The sequence below is a fragment of the Amia ocellicauda genome, chromosome 16 (genome assembly GCF_036373705.1).
Source record: "Amia ocellicauda isolate fAmiCal2 chromosome 16, fAmiCal2.hap1, whole genome shotgun sequence".
NCBI lineage: Eukaryota > Metazoa > Chordata > Actinopteri > Amiiformes > Amiidae > Amia > Amia ocellicauda.
The window spans coordinates 26,872,940-26,890,676 of NC_089865.1; the positions used below are offsets into that span (position 1 = coordinate 26,872,940).

Here is a 17,737-nt window from a genome sequence, read left to right on the forward strand (position 1 = left end):
TGAACAGCGTTATTTTTAATGTTATAATTTGTATTAACATGGTTAAATTAAGTCACTTAATTAGCTAGAATATCGACTATGTAAACTCCCTTTCAATACACATTACGTCAATATCGTGTTTATCTATCTATGGATAACGTATTAAAATGAAAAGTGATCATATACGGCCTGACTTTAAGTTAATACAAAGTTACAAGATGTTGGTGAAATTTATTTTACATGCGTAATTATGTAACCAACCATTATTCAGAAAATGGATACACTCTATTTCCCAGCAAAAATACGGCACGTGATGTTACCAGAATGAGATTTTTCTTGGAAACCGGCTTATCATTAAATCTTTTTATATCGTGTTGATCCTGGGCAGGTATTGAAAACTATTCAGTTATAGTTTTGTGACGACTATTTTGAAGAATAGTTTAATTCGCTCTCGAAATCTTTGTACACTCTTCCAGTATTCCCAACAAAAGTACTTGATGCTTTACAGAGGAAGGATCAATAATTTAAAAAGGAAAGAAGTCTCACTTGCTTTAAACATTAATTCAAGTGCTTTTTGATGACATTGCAAACCACACAGGGTAACATACACCAATGTATAAGTAACCTACATTTAATATTCTCTATTGGAACAGGCATGGTGATACAGGTTGGCCAGTATTCATTTCAATATATTAATGTATATGACATCAGAACAATGCAGAGGCATATTACATTACTTTAACAAACATTATTTATTCTACACACCTATTTAATACCTATGAAATAATGGAACTACGTGTCATCATTGATAATTCAATTTTAGTAATGATTATATTAATATTTATTTCAGGTATCCAATTCACAAAATGTATTTAAATGTCCAGGGCAGTGTCATACCAAATTTCAATTTCAAGGCGATGGAAGCCACTCTGGTTATGTTACAATTTCCTTAAATCCAAATGCTATGTTTCACTTAATTGTTACTTTTTATTCTGTTATCATTTACTAGCATGCCTCAGAAATTAATTTAAAAATGAGAGCCATTACTACACCTCAACACCCATTAATGAGATGAAGGCAAAATATAGCATCAAAAGATTCTGAAACATCACAACAGCAGGTCTTATTATTGATGAGAGCACTTTTATGTTGTAAACTTCAACCTATGTTCTAACCACAATTTACAGCAAATGTGTGCAATTCTAGTAAAGTAAGGTTGTATTTGCATTTATAGGAATTTTGTTTACATCTGCATATGTAATTTCCTGCAGACTGTGCTAAAGTTGGAGGACTTTGGAGAGGATGCCCATAGCTTCAATGAGCACATTAAAGTAATGCACCTAGAAATGTAGGCCAGATCTGGAATCTGTCAAAGACAGAATGCACCACACTGTACATGGAAGGACAGAATTGATGCAAAGGTCTACTGCAGAAGTCACAGTAGTTTCCATTTCTTCAAATTACTCAACTGGTAAGTTAATTTCTATCCTTCCTTTTCAATGAGTTTTAATGAGAAGAGTACGCCGTTGATTTATAGGATTGTTATATAAAATGTTATATGTATCTAACATGACCCTTGCATTTCCTTTTAAGCTGCTGTATCAGGTGATGGAAAGATTTGGAGAAGATCTGAACAGCAATATAAAAATTGGACTCCATTTCACTGCTCCCAATCCTAACAAATGCAAAGTGTTGGGCATTTGAAAAACTCCTGAAAGGATATATCCATGAAAATGTAGAGGAGTTCAAAAGGAGAGGTATGATAATTGTAAAATATAATGAACAAAGGAAAATGTATTTAGATTTCAATAGTTTTGCATACAATATTTTGTATTCTGTATTCAAGTTGTTTCACTACACTTGTTCTTATACAGAGCTCACTCGACTCACTCCCTGGATGGCCTGAGATGTTGACTAGTGTTCAACTATACAGAGAGAACCACAAGATTGCTTTAAAGCACTATGCTGTTGTGTTTCTTTAAGAGAAACACTGTTCCCTTTTGTTTGATTGCAGGTTTTAATTTTCATCCCCTACACTTACAGTGAAGATACAGTCACTGTGGAAGTGTTTGTTGTTAAATCAGTAATCTGATTTATTTTTGTCTTTTTAGAATTATTTTAGAAGCCAATGCAGCCAATGCAGCAGTTGTTCCCTCCTTCAATATTTAGAGAGAAAACTAAATATTCTTTGTAAATGAGGTGAGTAACTTGAGTTAATAAATACATTCCTGATTCTATCATATTCAAAAGTCATTGTCTGTGGATTAATTACATGCATTTCCTCAATTGATAAATTAAAAGACAGTCATATGAACATATATTTACCATATACTTTTTGACTTAAGTATCTGGAATTAATTTTGTGTGAGCATTTACCGTGTAACAAATTGAGGAGTTTGTTTCCACACAGTGCATATAGGAAATGAACAGGGACATGCAGAAAGGGGGGGTGGGACAGTGGTCAAGAGCTTGCCCCACCCCTCGCCGGATCCCGCTGTGTTTATACTAGCCGACGATACATCACCCCCCCACCCCAATCAACAATTATAATATAATTAAAAATGAGACTTTCCATGCATAATATTGCAATACATGTTCCTGAAATACAACAACAGATCAAGAAGCAGCGACGCCAACAATTACATTTCAGTCAAAAAGGAACAACCCCCTCCAAGCTGGGATGGTTAGCATCAAAATGGAAGTAGTAACCATCATTCAGCCCTCAGCACACATGGATGAATCCATAGCCATGGGCTGTTTGATGGCTCAACATACCCTACATTGTATGGACACATTGTTGTTCAAATTAAATTAGGACAAAAAGAAAATGTCAATACCAGTACTAAGGATGTGCAATATGTTGTCCTAAGAAAATCCAGGTTCTATACACTTTTAAGGCATGTTGAGTGTTACATATGAACAACTAATTGTTACAAGCTTTTTGTTTTTGGTTGTATGTAATTAAATATAAATGTCAGCATTGTTTTATCAATCTTATTTTTTGTGTGTGTATATTTATGTACTAAATCATTGTTTGCTAGTAGTTCACTTTTTAACAATATGAAATACCAAATATTTATTGATATATAAGAACAGTTTTTTAATATATGAAGAGTTTTTTTGTATGTAATTAAATTGTTTCAAGCATAGTTTTAATAAATCTACTTATTTGTATTATTTTAATATATATATTAAAATAATACAAATAAGTAGATATATATATAATTATTTAATGTAATGAAATGTAATAGTAAATGTACTTATTTGTAATTATTTTAATATATGTTTCCCACTATTTAACAAATATAAACAATGTTGAATGTTTATGTAAGTCTGGTGAACCATCCATTTCAATAACCCCTTCATCCAATACAGGATCACAGTGAGCTGGAGAAAATAAGCTGACTGGGCAGGACATCAGGGCAACACTTATGCATGTCTTATATAAACACTTCTATAAATAAGTTCCACTAAGGTTTAATATGAGGTATAGTAAAGTGTTTCTTATTACCCCAGAAATGTCAAAGGGATCATAAGGATATAGATCCCCCAATAGTTATATGCCATGATACAGAAATGGCACCCTAAAAGGTTCCATTCAGAACGATTTGGGATCAGTAGAAAGAACCCCTTATGGTTCTTTTGAAAGAACCCCTAAAAAGGGTTCTATATAGATACATTTAGGGAGCCATATATGTATCATCGCATAGAACCTTTTGGGGATCTATATAGAACCATTTCTTCTAAGAGTGTATTGGTTTCACTCAGGATATTAGATCAATAGTGAGATTAAATGTAATACAGTCACACATGTTCACAGTAAGTCGTCATTCTAAAATGTATTTTTACATTGATTATTCATGTTTTCTATCGATGCGAATGACTATTGAAATAATGCGTCAAAATAAACAATTACAAGTTTGTGTATAGTTAAAATAGAAACTAATACCTTGTTTTTAACCAAATCTCGTTGGTCCTGTAGTGGTCTTTACATTAAAGTCAGTTTCACCATACAGCGCAGAAGAACCGCTCCCGCCTTACACTTGAAAAACAGACCATCTGACACCTCCATTTCGATTGGTGAAAACTGCCCTACAGCGCCAATCACTGCAGTCCCTTGGTAAGACAGAGAGATGAGGAAGTTTCAACCAATCATATGCAGACAGATTTCCTTAAAAAGAATTGACCCAGTTAGTTGAATTTCATTACAGATATTTCAATTCTACAAATTGTTGCAAACATGAGCGGAAGAGGCAAAACCGGCGGAAAGCAGAGAGCGAAGGCCAAGACTCGCTCCTCCAGGGCTGGACTACAGTTCCCAGTCGGCCGTGTCCACAGGCTGCTGCGGAAGGGAAACTATGCCCAGCGCGTCGGTGCTGGAGCCCCGGTCTATCTGGCCGCTGTGCTGGAGTATCTGACCGCCGAGATCCTGGAGCTGGCTGGCAACGCCGCCCGGGACAACAAGAAGACCCGCATCATCCCCCGGCACCTGCAGCTCGCCGTCCGCAACGACGAGGAGCTGAACAAGCTGCTGGGCGGCGTGACCATCGCCCAGGGCGGCGTGCTGCCCAACATCCAGGCCGTGCTGCTGCCCAAGAAGACCGAGAAGCCCGCCAAGAAGTAAAGACTGATTAACTGACTGGCAAAAACGGCTCTTTTAAGAGCCACCCAATCTTCTCATAAAAGCACGGATTTCAATTTAGTGTTATTACGAGTACTGTTGTATTGGTAGCTGCGATATTACATTTGGGTTTAGATCAATGTCGTTAACCGTTGATACAGTCCTATACAGTTAACAAAACGTTATAATTTAGGTCCCAATATATAACTACAGAACATGTTTAATATTACATTAAGCGTTTCACCGGTGCATTTATACAAACCTACAATGCATTTCAACCACTAAACCTTCGAGTACTGTACACTGACAAGTACAAAGGTGGCTAACCCTGGTCCAGGAGAACCGCAGGGTCTACAAGCTTGTGCTCTATCAAGAACCAATTGTGGATCTTAATTAGACACAATATCCCTGTTTTCAAGGTATCCAATGATTGGTGATTTAGAGACCTGGAAAACTTTCAGGATCGCGGCTTTCCAGGAACAGGGTTGGCTACCACTGGGCTAGTGCATGTCACTGTGAAGAAAAATCCAGTCTGTTAGTCTGTAGTAGAGACTGGGAGTTAAAGAGAGGAACAAATTCGTTTAAAGCTCTTAGAGAGAGGGCATTTAATGTGTCTCTCTCAATGCAATGATTTGTATCCATTCTTCGTTAATCTTAGTACGAGTATTAAACAAATGACAATCCATAGGTCTTATCTAAAGTGTAAATAGTCCATTTACTGCAGTGTGTTTAAAACTACTGTTTTGTTGGTGTAAGTATTTTACATATCGATAATAAAAACAATCAATACAAATTTTAATACTTAATACTTTAATACTTTAAATCAATTCTTAAAATCACTTAAAATTTTTAAAATCTTAGTGATTACCGTAAACAAAATACTGAACTTCAAATAAACGTGTGCACAAAACAATAAAACAAACTAGTGATTAAAGCAAAAATGCTACAACAAAAGAGTCAAATACATTGTAATGAACTGAAAATGCACCGGACAAATAAAAAAACAATTAAAATGGTAAAAATAAAAAAACAAACCAAAACGGTCCAATGCATTTAAAATTAAATCCAAACGGTCAATGTATTTCACAAAACTAAACCAAAAGAACCCAAACAATTAGTGCTTTAAAAACAACTAAATCTTTAAAAACAGTTAGAATTTATTTTTAAAAATCATTTTAAAACGCAATCATTCGTAAAAGATCTTGGACTCGGGCTCCAGCAGGGGGAGATGACCGTCCCCGGAGGTGGACGTGTGTTTAAAACGGCGGGAGGCAGAGGGCGAGGAGAACAATGAAGCAGCTCGTTCGGTTAGAAGCTGGGCGGTACAGATACAACGCACTAACTGGCGCCCGAATTTAAATACGGCCAATCACTGGTTAGGATTCACATGTTATCCAATCATCATTCGGATGAAATCTCAGCCAATGGCTTCAGGCAAGGTCTGCTTTAAAAAGGGTTCCTGCTGGTCGTCACTTTATTTCTGAATCTACGCTTAGATTTTGAGGTTGTGAGAATGGCCAGGACAAAGCAGACTGCTCGCAAATCCACCGGCGGAAAGGCGCCTAGAAAGCAGCTGGCGACCAAAGCTGCTCGCAAGAGCGCCCCGGCCACCGGCGGAGTGAAGAAGCCTCACCGCTACAGGCCCGGCACTGTGGCTCTCCGGGAGATCCGCCGCTACCAGAAATCCACCGAGCTGCTGATCCGCAAGCTGCCCTTCCAGCGCCTGGTCCGAGAGATCGCCCAGGACTTCAAGACCGACCTGCGCTTCCAGAGCTCCGCCGTCATGGCTCTGCAGGAGGCCAGCGAGGCGTACTTGGTCGGCCTGTTCGAGGACACCAACCTGTGCGCCATCCACGCCAAGAGAGTCACCATCATGCCCAAAGACATCCAGCTGGCCCGCCGCATCCGGGGAGAGCGAGCCTAGACACTGACCCCAGAGAACGACACAACGGCTCTTTTCAGAGCCACACACATCTCCTGAACAGAGCGAGTTCATTTTGTTGGCTTTTGTTTTAATTCCATTTTGAAGTCATGTTCTTGTTTGGTTCCAGTATTTGCAAAGTTGTCTTATGCCTCGGGGCACAAGGTCATCCAGATTGCTTATTTTTTTAAGTTGGAGTTGTATTTCACTGCAGTGACCGTAAATGTATGATTGTGAACAATTGCACTTCTCGCATGCGAATATTGGTACGTTTTCGTCCAAGACTTTCAATATAATTTATCATCATTTTAAGATGAATGTCATTTTCCAAAGACGTAATTAACATCAATGTATTTAATTCATGCTTTATTCATGTACACAATCTGCAAGGTTCATTGTCTTATAGCCTCTGATACATGAAGCATAAACATAACTACTTACTCTGTACTTGATGGGACACAAGAGTTCAAAATCCGTGATGATAATGAGAAATGCAGACGAGCTGACTGGGTTGCCACTATTTCCTCACACTGGTATAGTAATTTTCCGTATTAAATAGTGTATTGAATCTGAAATACAATTAACACGCTGCAATAAAAGTATCATTCCGATAACACATAAAAACCTACATAAATGCGCTTTTAATGAAAACCTTTCTTTTGGAAGCTTCAAACATCTTTACAACTAGGAATCATAATCTCTCCATCTTCAGTAGAATCGTATATGTTTTCCAATATATGGAAATCCAGTGAAACCTGTTGGGACTGAGATGCGGAAGCGCAGATGTGTTCTGGTTTGCTTTGTCCCTCTCCTTAGGAATCGCTGGTGCACACAATGTAATAATTTAATTTTAATCTTAATTGTAAACTTCTGATATAATTAATACACGTATCCATGTGTTTCCTGCACGTCATTCCTGGCATCCATTTTTATTACCAGCAGACGGAACATATTCTCAAACCCTCTGAAATCACTAGTATTTAGTTGATGTTACTGTTTCTTCGTAGTTTTATATTTTTACTATTTTACCTTGTTATAGTGTATTTTCATATGACGAACTGTGTCTCTTTCCGGTGTGTCTGTGTGAACAAACTCACTGTCTCAGATTTAGTCCTTTACCGTCATGAATTAGACTATTTCGTTGGTTGTGTTTACATCCTGCGTATTGGCGGCTATTTTAAACACATCCGGTATAAAAGCTTAAATCAAATAACGAATTTGCCATGATTTGAATAATTTTAATATGACAACGTGTTGTGAAACCAAAGCAAAACATGCAATGGCTGTTCTTTTATAATTTATATTATTTTAAAGGGAGAATTTATTAAATTTAAGGCGGGAATCTTTTAATCAGGTATAAATCTTACTGTCCGAAGTAAAATGTAAATATTAAAACAACGTGAAATGTATATGAATGTTGGATTTTCTGCGATTTAATATATCTCGTAAATTCTGTTGTAATGTGCAACAAAGGATTTTGTGACTCGTCTAGACCAGTTCTGTGAAGCCAGTCCTTTTCACAGGGCGACTGTCATTGGTGTAGAAAAATAGCCAATCAAAAGTAAACGTCACTAAATAAGTGGTACTAACCAATGAACGAACACTTTGGGTTTAACAATATTATTTGCATAGAGCTGCTATAAATAGAGGCGTTGTGAGACGAGCCTGTCATTCGTCTTTTAGATTTTCTAACAAGCCGAAACGATGCCTGAACCAGCGAAGTCTGCTCCCAAGAAGGGCTCCAAGAAAGCCGTGACCAAGACGGCGGTGAAGGGCGGCAAGAAGCGCAGAAAGTCCAGGAAGGAGAGCTACGCCATCTACGTGTACAAAGTGCTGAAGCAGGTGCACCCGGACACCGGCATCTCTTCCAAGGCCATGGGCATCATGAACTCCTTCGTCAACGACATCTTCGAGCGCATCGCCGGCGAGGCCTCCCGCCTGGCGCACTACAACAAGCGCTCCACCATCACCTCCCGGGAGATCCAGACCGCCGTGCGGCTGCTGCTGCCCGGAGAGCTGGCCAAGCACGCCGTGTCTGAGGGCACTAAGGCCGTCACCAAGTACACCAGCTCCAAGTAAACCCGATCGGAAGCTGAACGAACCCAAAGGCTCTTTTAAGAGCCACGCACTCGGTCTGTGAAAGAGAATCCATTCATACAGTCTTCAATTCAAGATGCATATATTCGTTTTTAATACGTTCTAAAGCTGCACCGATAATTACGTTTTAATGTTTTCGGTTAATGGAAGAACAAGTAATAAATAATTCCGTAGGTGTAAAGCTCAAGGGGTAAATGCGTGTAAAACATCATTTCCTTTATGATCACGGCAGTTAATTTTTAACTTGTACATTTTAGTATATTAGTCAACGTGTACATGAAGAAATCTAAATTTGGTAAACGTTTTGTACACATTGCGATTACGTTATGTGCTTTCAGTTGCAATGTGCGTTTAAGCTGTAAATAAACATCACAATAATACAACTTCATTTTTGGGGAGGCATTTATGTGGCTTAAAACAAGTTGAGTCTCCGGTCTTGCCTCTGGCCGCTTATCAGTATCTAGGCTCGCTCTCCACGTATGGACATGATGGTGACTCTTGGCGTGGATGGCGCACAAGTTTGGTGTTGACTATTAATAGGATAATGTTGAGGACAATAATACAGATGATAACTTTACACAGGACAAACACACTTTAACATTGTCTCAGTCCTAATTGTGTGCAAACGTTTACCAGTTATGCGAAAATGTGAATAAATCTATGGAAATATATTCGAATACAAAGGTCTAGAATTACTGATTGCATATGAAAGGTTTGTTATGTCGTGCTGAAACATTCTGGACAAGATAGACAATTAAGTTAAAATACACAATATCCCCAATCCACAGTACTAGGATTAAGATAGTTTCTCCCTAATCGTAGTAACAAAAATGAAGTGATGTAGCGTCTGTGATTGTACACGATTTACGTAATGTTTAAAATAATCGAGCTAGAAAAAAGGAAAACAGAATTTTGTACGTCTGTGAAACGGGTGGGTGGCTCTTAGAAGAGCCTTTGTGGTCTATCCGTGATTATATGGTCAGATCTTTACTTCTTGGCGGGCTTCTCGGTCTTCTTGGGCAGCAGCACGGCCTGGATGTTGGGCAGCACGCCGCCCTGGGCGATGGTCACGCCGCCCAGCAGCTTGTTCAGCTCCTCGTCGTTGCGGACGGCGAGCTGCAGGTGCCGGGGGATGATGCGGGTCTTCTTGTTGTCCCGGGCGGCGTTGCCAGCCAGCTCCAGGATCTCGGCGGTCAGATACTCCAGCACAGCGGCCAGATAGACCGGGGCTCCAGCACCGACGCGCTGGGCATAGTTTCCCTTCCGCAGCAGCCTGTGGACACGGCCGACTAGGAACTGTAGTCCAGCCCTGGAGGAGCGAGTCTTGGCCTTCGCTCTCTGCTTTCCGCCGGTTTTGCCTCTTCCGCTTATAACGGTAACACTTCGTTCTAATATATAATAATTAAAAGAAATCCTGAACTCTTGTTTAAAGACACATGTCTCCTCATGATTGGTTTAAATGTTTTCTTACAGCTAACCAATCAAAAAACAGCACTATCAGAAGAGCTATACGACAGTTTTAACCAATCACAACACCGGTGTCAGGTTGCTTTCAGTGAAAAGGCCGGAGCGGAGTTTATGATTTTTCTTTAACCGGCAATGTTGTCTCTTTGTCTCGGGCGGAATTATAGAAGCTATTGATTTGGTCTGTATAATCATAGTGCGGTAGCAATCATCATATAATTAATTATGTAAATGTTAATTATATATAATTATACTGTGCCTTACAAAAGTATTCAGACCCTCCTCTGTTGTCCCATTTTGTGAAATTACAAAATGATGCATACACATTTTTTGTAACGGCGAGCCTATATGTAATTATAATCTATATTTTATTAAAATCTAGAATACTCAAAATGAAGCAGTTTGAGTGTAAGATAAGTGCAGGATAAGTATAAGGAAAACCTAAAGAGAAATATAATGACTGCATAATTATTCAGACTCTTCGACACAAAATTTGGTAGAAACACCTGTGGAAACAACTTTGCACCAGTGGTTCCTGCAACTCTATTCTGCGATACACTGCTCCTGAATCTACACCGCCAAGACAATGTTATATTTTGGCGGAATAATGATCGTGCAATCTTGAGTTAAACTCTATGTTATTAATTAAGCATTTTGATTAGGCATGTGGGGTCGTTTGTCAATCCAGGTTCGATGTGTACTACGGACGGACAGGAGTGACTCGGGCCGCTTCACTCCGGTATCAGTCGCTACCAGCTGGCAAGGCGAGGCGAAAAGTAAAGGCACAAGGTAGCTATCCATCTACTGTAGGAGTCAGCTTGAAAACGCTTTCTAGAGACCTATTATATGTTAGTGCAGACAGTTATTTATACAAGTTGAATATTTACCAATTGAATTAACGGACTGCATCACTTTGGGCTACTGATCCCTCTGCGGATTCTTCACCAGGAGGATTTTCTCTACCAGGTGCAAGTGTATTTAGCCCGGCCCAACGTGGTTTTCATTGGCAACATAGCAAGTAAATATCACAAGCTATAGGGTGAATTAACCGTGAAACGAGACTACGCCACCTTGTGTTAGAGTCTAGGAACCACACCCTCACCGCACAGAGCCCTCGGATCTTGGCACACCAACACAGGACATCCAGGTAAGTACATATTTATTTTTACTATACACACAGGAACAAAATTTGAAACAGGAAAATAATTTTGTCCTCAGCGCAAGAAGTCTGAGGTAGTGCAAAAAGGAACACAGTTACATTTCGTAAAAGATGACTAAAACTGCAGTAGTATTTTTAAACTTTAAGATCTGGGGCTAACAATCTCGCACGGGTTCCTGAACAAATTAGTGGTTCCACTTCTATCAACACCAAGTCACTAGATAACACGAACAACTGATTCTCCTCCCTGTGTTAAGTAATTCTACCTCAGAACCAAAACATGCTCAAGCCATGTTTGGTCTTAAAAGAAAGAGCATTAGCTAAACCAACCATTGGACCATTTATATTTCACATACAATGCAAAATTAACATTTGGTATGTGAAAGACCTGAGTAGGGTTGGCCATGTGCTGGCTCCGGAGCCAGCTCTAGGACCCAGAGCCGGAGCAGAGCTGGACAGCTTTTGTTATTAGTGCTCTGGAGCAGGAGCTGAGCTGGAGCTGGCATTGCTGGAGCCGGAGTGGAGCTCATCGGAGCGCTCCAGAGCCTGGAGCTGGAGATGTCATGGAGCTGCTCCACTCATTCCGTCCTCAATTAAACTCACCAAGATATTAAGTCTAGTTTTCTTAAATTAACCAAATATGTAACTTCATAGGTATTGTTGTATGTTGGGGGCAGTAATTTCCAAATTATTTTATTCCAACCAAATTCTTCATCTGCCTAAATTAACCTAATTTCATAGCCATCTGTTATCTGAAATGTCCTGATTAGTTTGTCCAGAAGTTGGTTGCCAGGGAGTTAAGGTCATATGCTGGAGTCATGCCCCCTGCACCTTGTTTGCCACTTTTGAGATACAAAAATACCAGACCCCTGATGGGGGGGGGGGGGTTTGTGATATGTCAACCTAGGGTGCTGGCAATTAGATAACAATGGGGGGGGAGGGGGAGGGTTGAGGGGAAATTGTACACTGATTACATTTTAATGACATATTCAATAGATTACAGTACTTAAATAACCGGACATCTTCCAAAAATACTGGACACGGGGTCAAAGTACATACACTACATGGCCAAAAGTATGTGGACACCTGCTCATCAAACATCTCATTCTAAAATCATGGGCATTAATAAGGAGTTGGTCCCCCCTTTGATACAATAACAGCCTCCACTCTTCTGGGAAGGCTTTCCACTAGATGGTGAAACATTGTTGAGGGGATTTCAGCCACAAGAGCATTAGTTAGGTCGAGCACTGATGTTGGGTAATCAGCCCTGGCTCACAGTCGGCTTTTCCATTCATCCCAAAGGTGGGATGGGGTTGAGGTCAGGGCTCTGTGCAGGCCAGTTTCTTCCACACAAATCTCGACAAACTATTTCTGTATGGACCTCACTTAGTGCATGGGTTGTCATGCTGAAACAGGAAAGAGACCAGGGGGGCAGGGAGCTCTGACAATGGGAGATGTTTCACTAAGGAAAGAAAACTAAGGGAAACTGCTAGTCGTAAACTCCTTAAGTGTTTGTACCTCAATGCCAGGAGTATAAGGAACAAGATGTTAGATCTAGAAGCCACAGTGCTGGCAGGTGACTATGATGTTGTAGGAGTGACGGGAACATGGCTTACAGAAAATGATGGGGATGAATACAAGTTGAAAGGATACACACAGTTTAGGAGAGACAGGCAAAATCGAAGAGGTGGTGGTGGGGTTGCATTATATGTCAGAAATGACATTGAGGCAGAAGAACTCAAATTAGATCCTAGTAACTAAACAAAAAAAATCTTTGTGGGTTAAACTTTTGATTAAAAGATCTGGAGGATTAAGAACATAAGAAAGTTTACAAACGAGAGGAGGCCATTCGACCCATCTAGCTCGTTTGGTGTCCATTAATAACTAAGTGATCCAAGGATCCTATCCAGTCTATTTTTAAATGTTCCCAAACTTTCAGCTTCTACCACATCGCTGGGGAGTTTGTTCCAGATTGTGACTACTCTCTGTGTGAAGAAGTGTCTCCTGTTTTCCATGTTGAATGCCTTGTGTCCCCGGGTGCATGTCCCCATTAGCGGTAGGAGTGTGTTACAGACCACCCACCTCAGATATTCAGAAAGATTTTGCATTGTAAAGTGTAATCAGGAATACATGTAGCAAGGATGTGGGTGTTATAATGGGGGATTTCAATTTCCCAAACATAGATTGGGAAAGCCCAGTTGGGACTACAGAAGTAGAAATAGAAATAGTTGAGATGGTAAATGACTGTTTTCTAACTCAATTTGTCAGGGAACCAACCAGGGAGAGTGCATGCATTGACTTGATATTTTTAAATGACCATGATAGAGTCTGAGGGACACTAGTTAGAAAACCAATGGCAAACTGTGATCACAATATGGTTAGTTTTGAGGCATTCTTTAAAAAAACAAGGGCCAAGTCTAAAACAATAGTCTACAATTTTAGAAAAGCAAACCTTGAAGGTATGAGGTGGCACTTAGAAGAGGTAGACTGGAGGCTCAGGGGAAGTTTGTACCAAAACTTAGCAAATTGAGGACCAACAAACATTGGCCAAAATGGTTTAATAGAAGTATGCAAAAAAATATGAAGAGAAAGAAAATGTATAGCGCATACAAAAGGGATGGAGACGAAACTAAATGCATAGAATATGTGGAGCTGCAAAGAGACCTTAAGAAAGGGATCAGGAAAGCATTGAGGGAAATAGAAAGAAACATAGCTCTTGGAGCTAAAGCTAATGCAAAGAGCTATTTTCAATATTACAACAGTAAGAGGTAAAAAAAGGAGAAAGTGAAACAGATAAAGGGCAAAAATGGAAGTATCTTGGAAAATGAACAAGATGTGGCAAATGTTCTAAATGAGTATTTCACAGAGGTTTTTACAAAAGAAAAAACGGATAACATGCCACAGGTTAACAACCAGTCCAGTCAAACCCTAAGAGAGATCAGGATAAATGAGGAGGGGCTACTAAAGGGACTAGCAGAATTAAAAACAAACAAATCACTTGGGCCACATGGTATATTTCCAACAGTACTTAAAGAAATTATGGAAATCATTTATAGGCCGCTAACTCAAATAATCCAAATGACACTTAGAACAGGGGAAGTGCGAACTGACTGGAAGACCAATCCACAAGAAAGGGGACAAAACTGAGCCAGGAAATTACAGACCAATCAGTCTCACCTGCATCACTTGTAAAATGTTGGAAAAAATTATTAGACAGAAAATAGAGGAGCATCATAATGAAAACCATATTCTTGGAGATAGTCAACATGGGTTTAGACGAGGCAGATCATGTCTTACTAATTTATTCAAATTTTTGAACATGCAACTGCAGCTATAGATCACGTGAAAGCATATGATATGATATACTTAGATTTTCAGAAAGCTTTTGATAAGGTTCCACACCAAAGACTGATCCTCAAATTGGAAGCTGTAGGCATTCAGGGTAATGCAAGTAGATGGATTTTGAACTGGTTGATGTATAGGAAACAGAGGGTGTTGATTAGAGCAGTCGCTTCTAACTGGAGTGAGGTTGTTAGTGGAGTTCCACAGGGATCAGTACTAGGTCCTTTGCTTTTTATAATCTATAATAATGATCTGGACTCTGGGAAAGTTAGCAAACTTGTCAAATTTGCAGATGATACTAAAATAGGTGGCTCAGCAGATACAATCTCGTCAGCACAGGCTATTCAAAGGGACTTAGATAATATTCAGCTGTGGGCCGACACCTGGCAGATGAAAATCAATGTGGACAAGTGCAAGGTAATACTTGCAGGTAACACAAATGTCCACTATAATTACACTATGGGAGGAACAGAACTAGATTAATTAACAAATGAGAAAGACCTAGGAGTCTATATGGACTCCTCACTTTCTCCATCCAAACAACGTGGGGAAGCAATAAAAAAGGCAAACAGAATGTTAGGGTATATTGTCAAAAGTGTAGAATTTAAAACAAGGGAAGTAATGTTAAGACTGTACAATATGCTAGTTAGACCACATCTGGAATACTGTGTACAGTTCTGGGCACCGTACGTCAAGAAGGATATCACTGCTCTAGAGGTAGTTCAGAGGAGAGTAATCAGACTTATTCCAGGTCTGAAGGGAATGTCCTGCTTGGAGAAACTGAGGGAACTGAACTTTTTCACCCTGGAACAGAGGAGACTACGTGGGGACTTGATCCAAGTCTTCAAAATCATGAATGGCATCGACAACATCAAACCAGAGGAGCTTTCCAGATCTGCAGGGACCCACGCACCAGGGGACACAAATGTAATTTGGGCTTCAAGGCATTGAAAATGGAAAACAGGAGACACTTCTTTACACAGAGAGTAGTCACATGCGAACATTTAAAAATAGACTGGATAGGATCCTTGGATCACTCAGATATTAATGGACACCAAACAAGCACGATGGGTCGAATGGCCTCCTCTCGTTTGTAAAATTTCTTATGTTGCTACAAATTTGGAATTGCAAAATCACTTAGAATGTAATTGTAGGCTGTAGCGTTAAGACTTCCCTTCAGTGGGACTAAGGGGCCAAGCTCTGAGACCATTATTCCTCCTCCAAAGTTTACAGTTGGTCTATGCATTTGTGCAAGTAGCGTTCTCCTGGCATCCGCCAAACCCACATTCCTCCATCCGGACTGCCAGATGGTGAATTCATGCATCAGCAATTCAACATTTCAGAGATCGCATTTCCACTGCTCCCGGGTGAAATGGTGGCTAGCTTAACACCACTCCAGCCGATGCTTGGGATTGCGCATGAAGATCTTTGGCTTGTGTGGCTGCTCGGCCATGGAAACCAATTTCATGAAGCTCCTGACAAACAGTTCTTCCGCTGACGTTGCTTCCAGAGGCAGTTTGGCACTCAGAAGTGATTGATGCAACCAAAGAAAGACTATTTTTATGCGCTACATACTGCAGCACTCAACAGTCCCATTCTGTGAACTTGTGTGGATGATCACTTCGCGGCTGAGCTGTTGTTGCTCCTAGATGTTTCCTCTTAACAATAACAGCACTTACAGCTCACCAGGGCAGCTCTAGCAGGGCAGAAATTTGATAAACTAACTTGTTGGAAAGTTGGCATCCTATGACGGTGCCACATTGAAAGTAATTGAGCTCTCAGTAAAGTTCATTCTACTGCCAATGCTTGTCTATGGAGATTGCTGTGTGGCTTGATTATACAGTGGCTCTCAAAAGTGTTTACCCCTCTTGGTCTTTTCCACATGTCAATGTGTTACAACATGAAATCAGAATGGATTTAATCAGGAGTTCTTGCCACTGATCAGCACCGAAAATTTCCATAATGTCAAAGTGAAAAATATGATTTGCATTTTTTTCTAAATTATTTACAAATACAAAACAGAAAATAATTAATCACCCCTTCAGACAATATTTGGTAGAGGCATCTTTTGACAGCCATGAGTCTATGTGTCTCTACCAGCTTTGCACATTTGGAAACAGCAATATTTCCCCATTTGTCCTTGCAAAATTGCTCAAGCTCCATCAAGTTGGATGGGGACCTTTGGTGAACAGCAATGTTCAACTCTTTCCACATATTCTCAATTTGATTGAGGTCCGGGCTTTGACTGGGCCACTCCAGGACACTGACCTTTTTATTTTTAAGCCATTCCAGTGTGGCTTTGGCTGTGTGTTTGGGGTCATTGCCCTGCTGGAAGATTAATCTTCTCCCAATTACCAGGGCTCTTGCACACTTCAGCAGTTTTTTATTTAAAGGATTTCTCTGTACTTTGCTGCATCCATTTTACATAATGCTGCCACCACCATGCATCACAGTAGGGATGGAGTTCTCAGGATGATGTGTGGTGTTAGGCTTGCACCAAATGTAGCGCTTAGTGTTGAGGCCAGAAAGCTCTATTTTGGTCTCATCAGACCATAGGATCTTCCTCTACTTGGTCTCAGAGTCTCCTACATGCCAAATACACTAATTAGACGGGCTGTCCACATACTGTTGGCCATGTAGCCTACAAATACCAGATAGTCCGCTATATAATACTGGCCGGCTGGCAACCCTAATTGCCACAGACATCTTTACAATTTTCTACTTTTTCATATTTGAATGGTTAAACAGATGCTTGTTATTAATATTTTTTTTTGTTAAACAGTCATTTACATAAAAGAAGTAAAAAGTGAATCATTATTTATAACATTCGCATCCTAGTTTGCACTGTTTTCTGTAGCTCCGGAGCTGGAGCTGGTTAAAAGCAGCTGGAGCTGGAGCAGCAGTGTGGAGCTGCACCGGAGCCGCTCCAGGGCTGGAGCTGGAGCTGCTGGAGCTAGCCTGGAGCTGGAGCAGGGGGCCTCCATCAGCTCCGGAGCCAGCCTGGAGCTGGAACTGAACCTCTGGAGCCAGACACTGAAGTCTGTTCGTTTATCTTCAGTTTATTGAAAGTTTCACACAGCCTTTTATACATCTACAAGCAATATTTCAAAGGAGGTTCGGGGCCACCCTGAACCTGGATGATATTTTCTTGACA

General features: G+C 40.1%; 4 protein-coding genes across 4 annotated transcripts in view; 3 read left to right on the forward strand and 1 right to left on the reverse strand.

Annotated features, from left to right (window-relative positions):
* The first annotated feature begins 4,195 nt into the window (after positions 1 to 4,195).
* LOC136711860 (histone H2A-like) lies at positions 4,196 to 4,651 on the forward strand. Its single transcript, XM_066688422.1, has one exon. The coding sequence runs from the start codon at positions 4,220 to 4,222 to the stop codon at positions 4,601 to 4,603; it is 384 nt and encodes a 127-aa protein (XP_066544519.1). The 5' UTR covers positions 4,196 to 4,219; the 3' UTR covers positions 4,604 to 4,651.
* Positions 4,652 to 6,053: 1,402 nt separating this feature from the next.
* On the forward strand, positions 6,054 to 6,569 carry LOC136711857 (histone H3). The gene has a single exon (XM_066688418.1). It carries the CDS (start codon positions 6,114 to 6,116, stop codon positions 6,522 to 6,524), a length of 411 nt encoding a protein of 136 aa, XP_066544515.1. The 5' UTR covers positions 6,054 to 6,113; the 3' UTR covers positions 6,525 to 6,569.
* A 1,629-nt stretch (positions 6,570 to 8,198) lies between these two features.
* Positions 8,199 to 8,647, forward strand: LOC136711864 (histone H2B). The gene has a single exon (XM_066688426.1). It carries the CDS (start codon positions 8,226 to 8,228, stop codon positions 8,598 to 8,600), a length of 375 nt encoding a protein of 124 aa, XP_066544523.1. The 5' UTR covers positions 8,199 to 8,225; the 3' UTR covers positions 8,601 to 8,647.
* An 824-nt stretch (positions 8,648 to 9,471) lies between these two features.
* The window catches only part of LOC136711324 (histone H2A-like), a 30,333-nt gene continuing 22,067 nt past the window's right edge, over positions 9,472 to 17,737 (reverse strand). Inside the window, exon 2 of the mRNA XM_066687491.1 lies at positions 9,472 to 10,006. Coding sequence (XP_066543588.1) covers positions 9,606 to 10,006 — 401 coding nt within the window. The 3' untranslated portion in view covers positions 9,472 to 9,605. The remainder of the gene's footprint in view (positions 10,007 to 17,737) is intronic.

Excerpts from the sequence above, each read along its gene's own strand:
- LOC136711860 (XM_066688422.1), top strand. The coding sequence starts at position 4,220 with ATGAGCGGAAGAGGCAAAACCGGCGGAAAGCAGAGAGCGAAGGCCAAG.
- LOC136711857 (XM_066688418.1), top strand. The coding sequence starts at position 6,114 with ATGGCCAGGACAAAGCAGACTGCTCGCAAATCCACCGGCGGAAAGGCG.
- LOC136711864 (XM_066688426.1), top strand. The coding sequence starts at position 8,226 with ATGCCTGAACCAGCGAAGTCTGCTCCCAAGAAGGGCTCCAAGAAAGCC.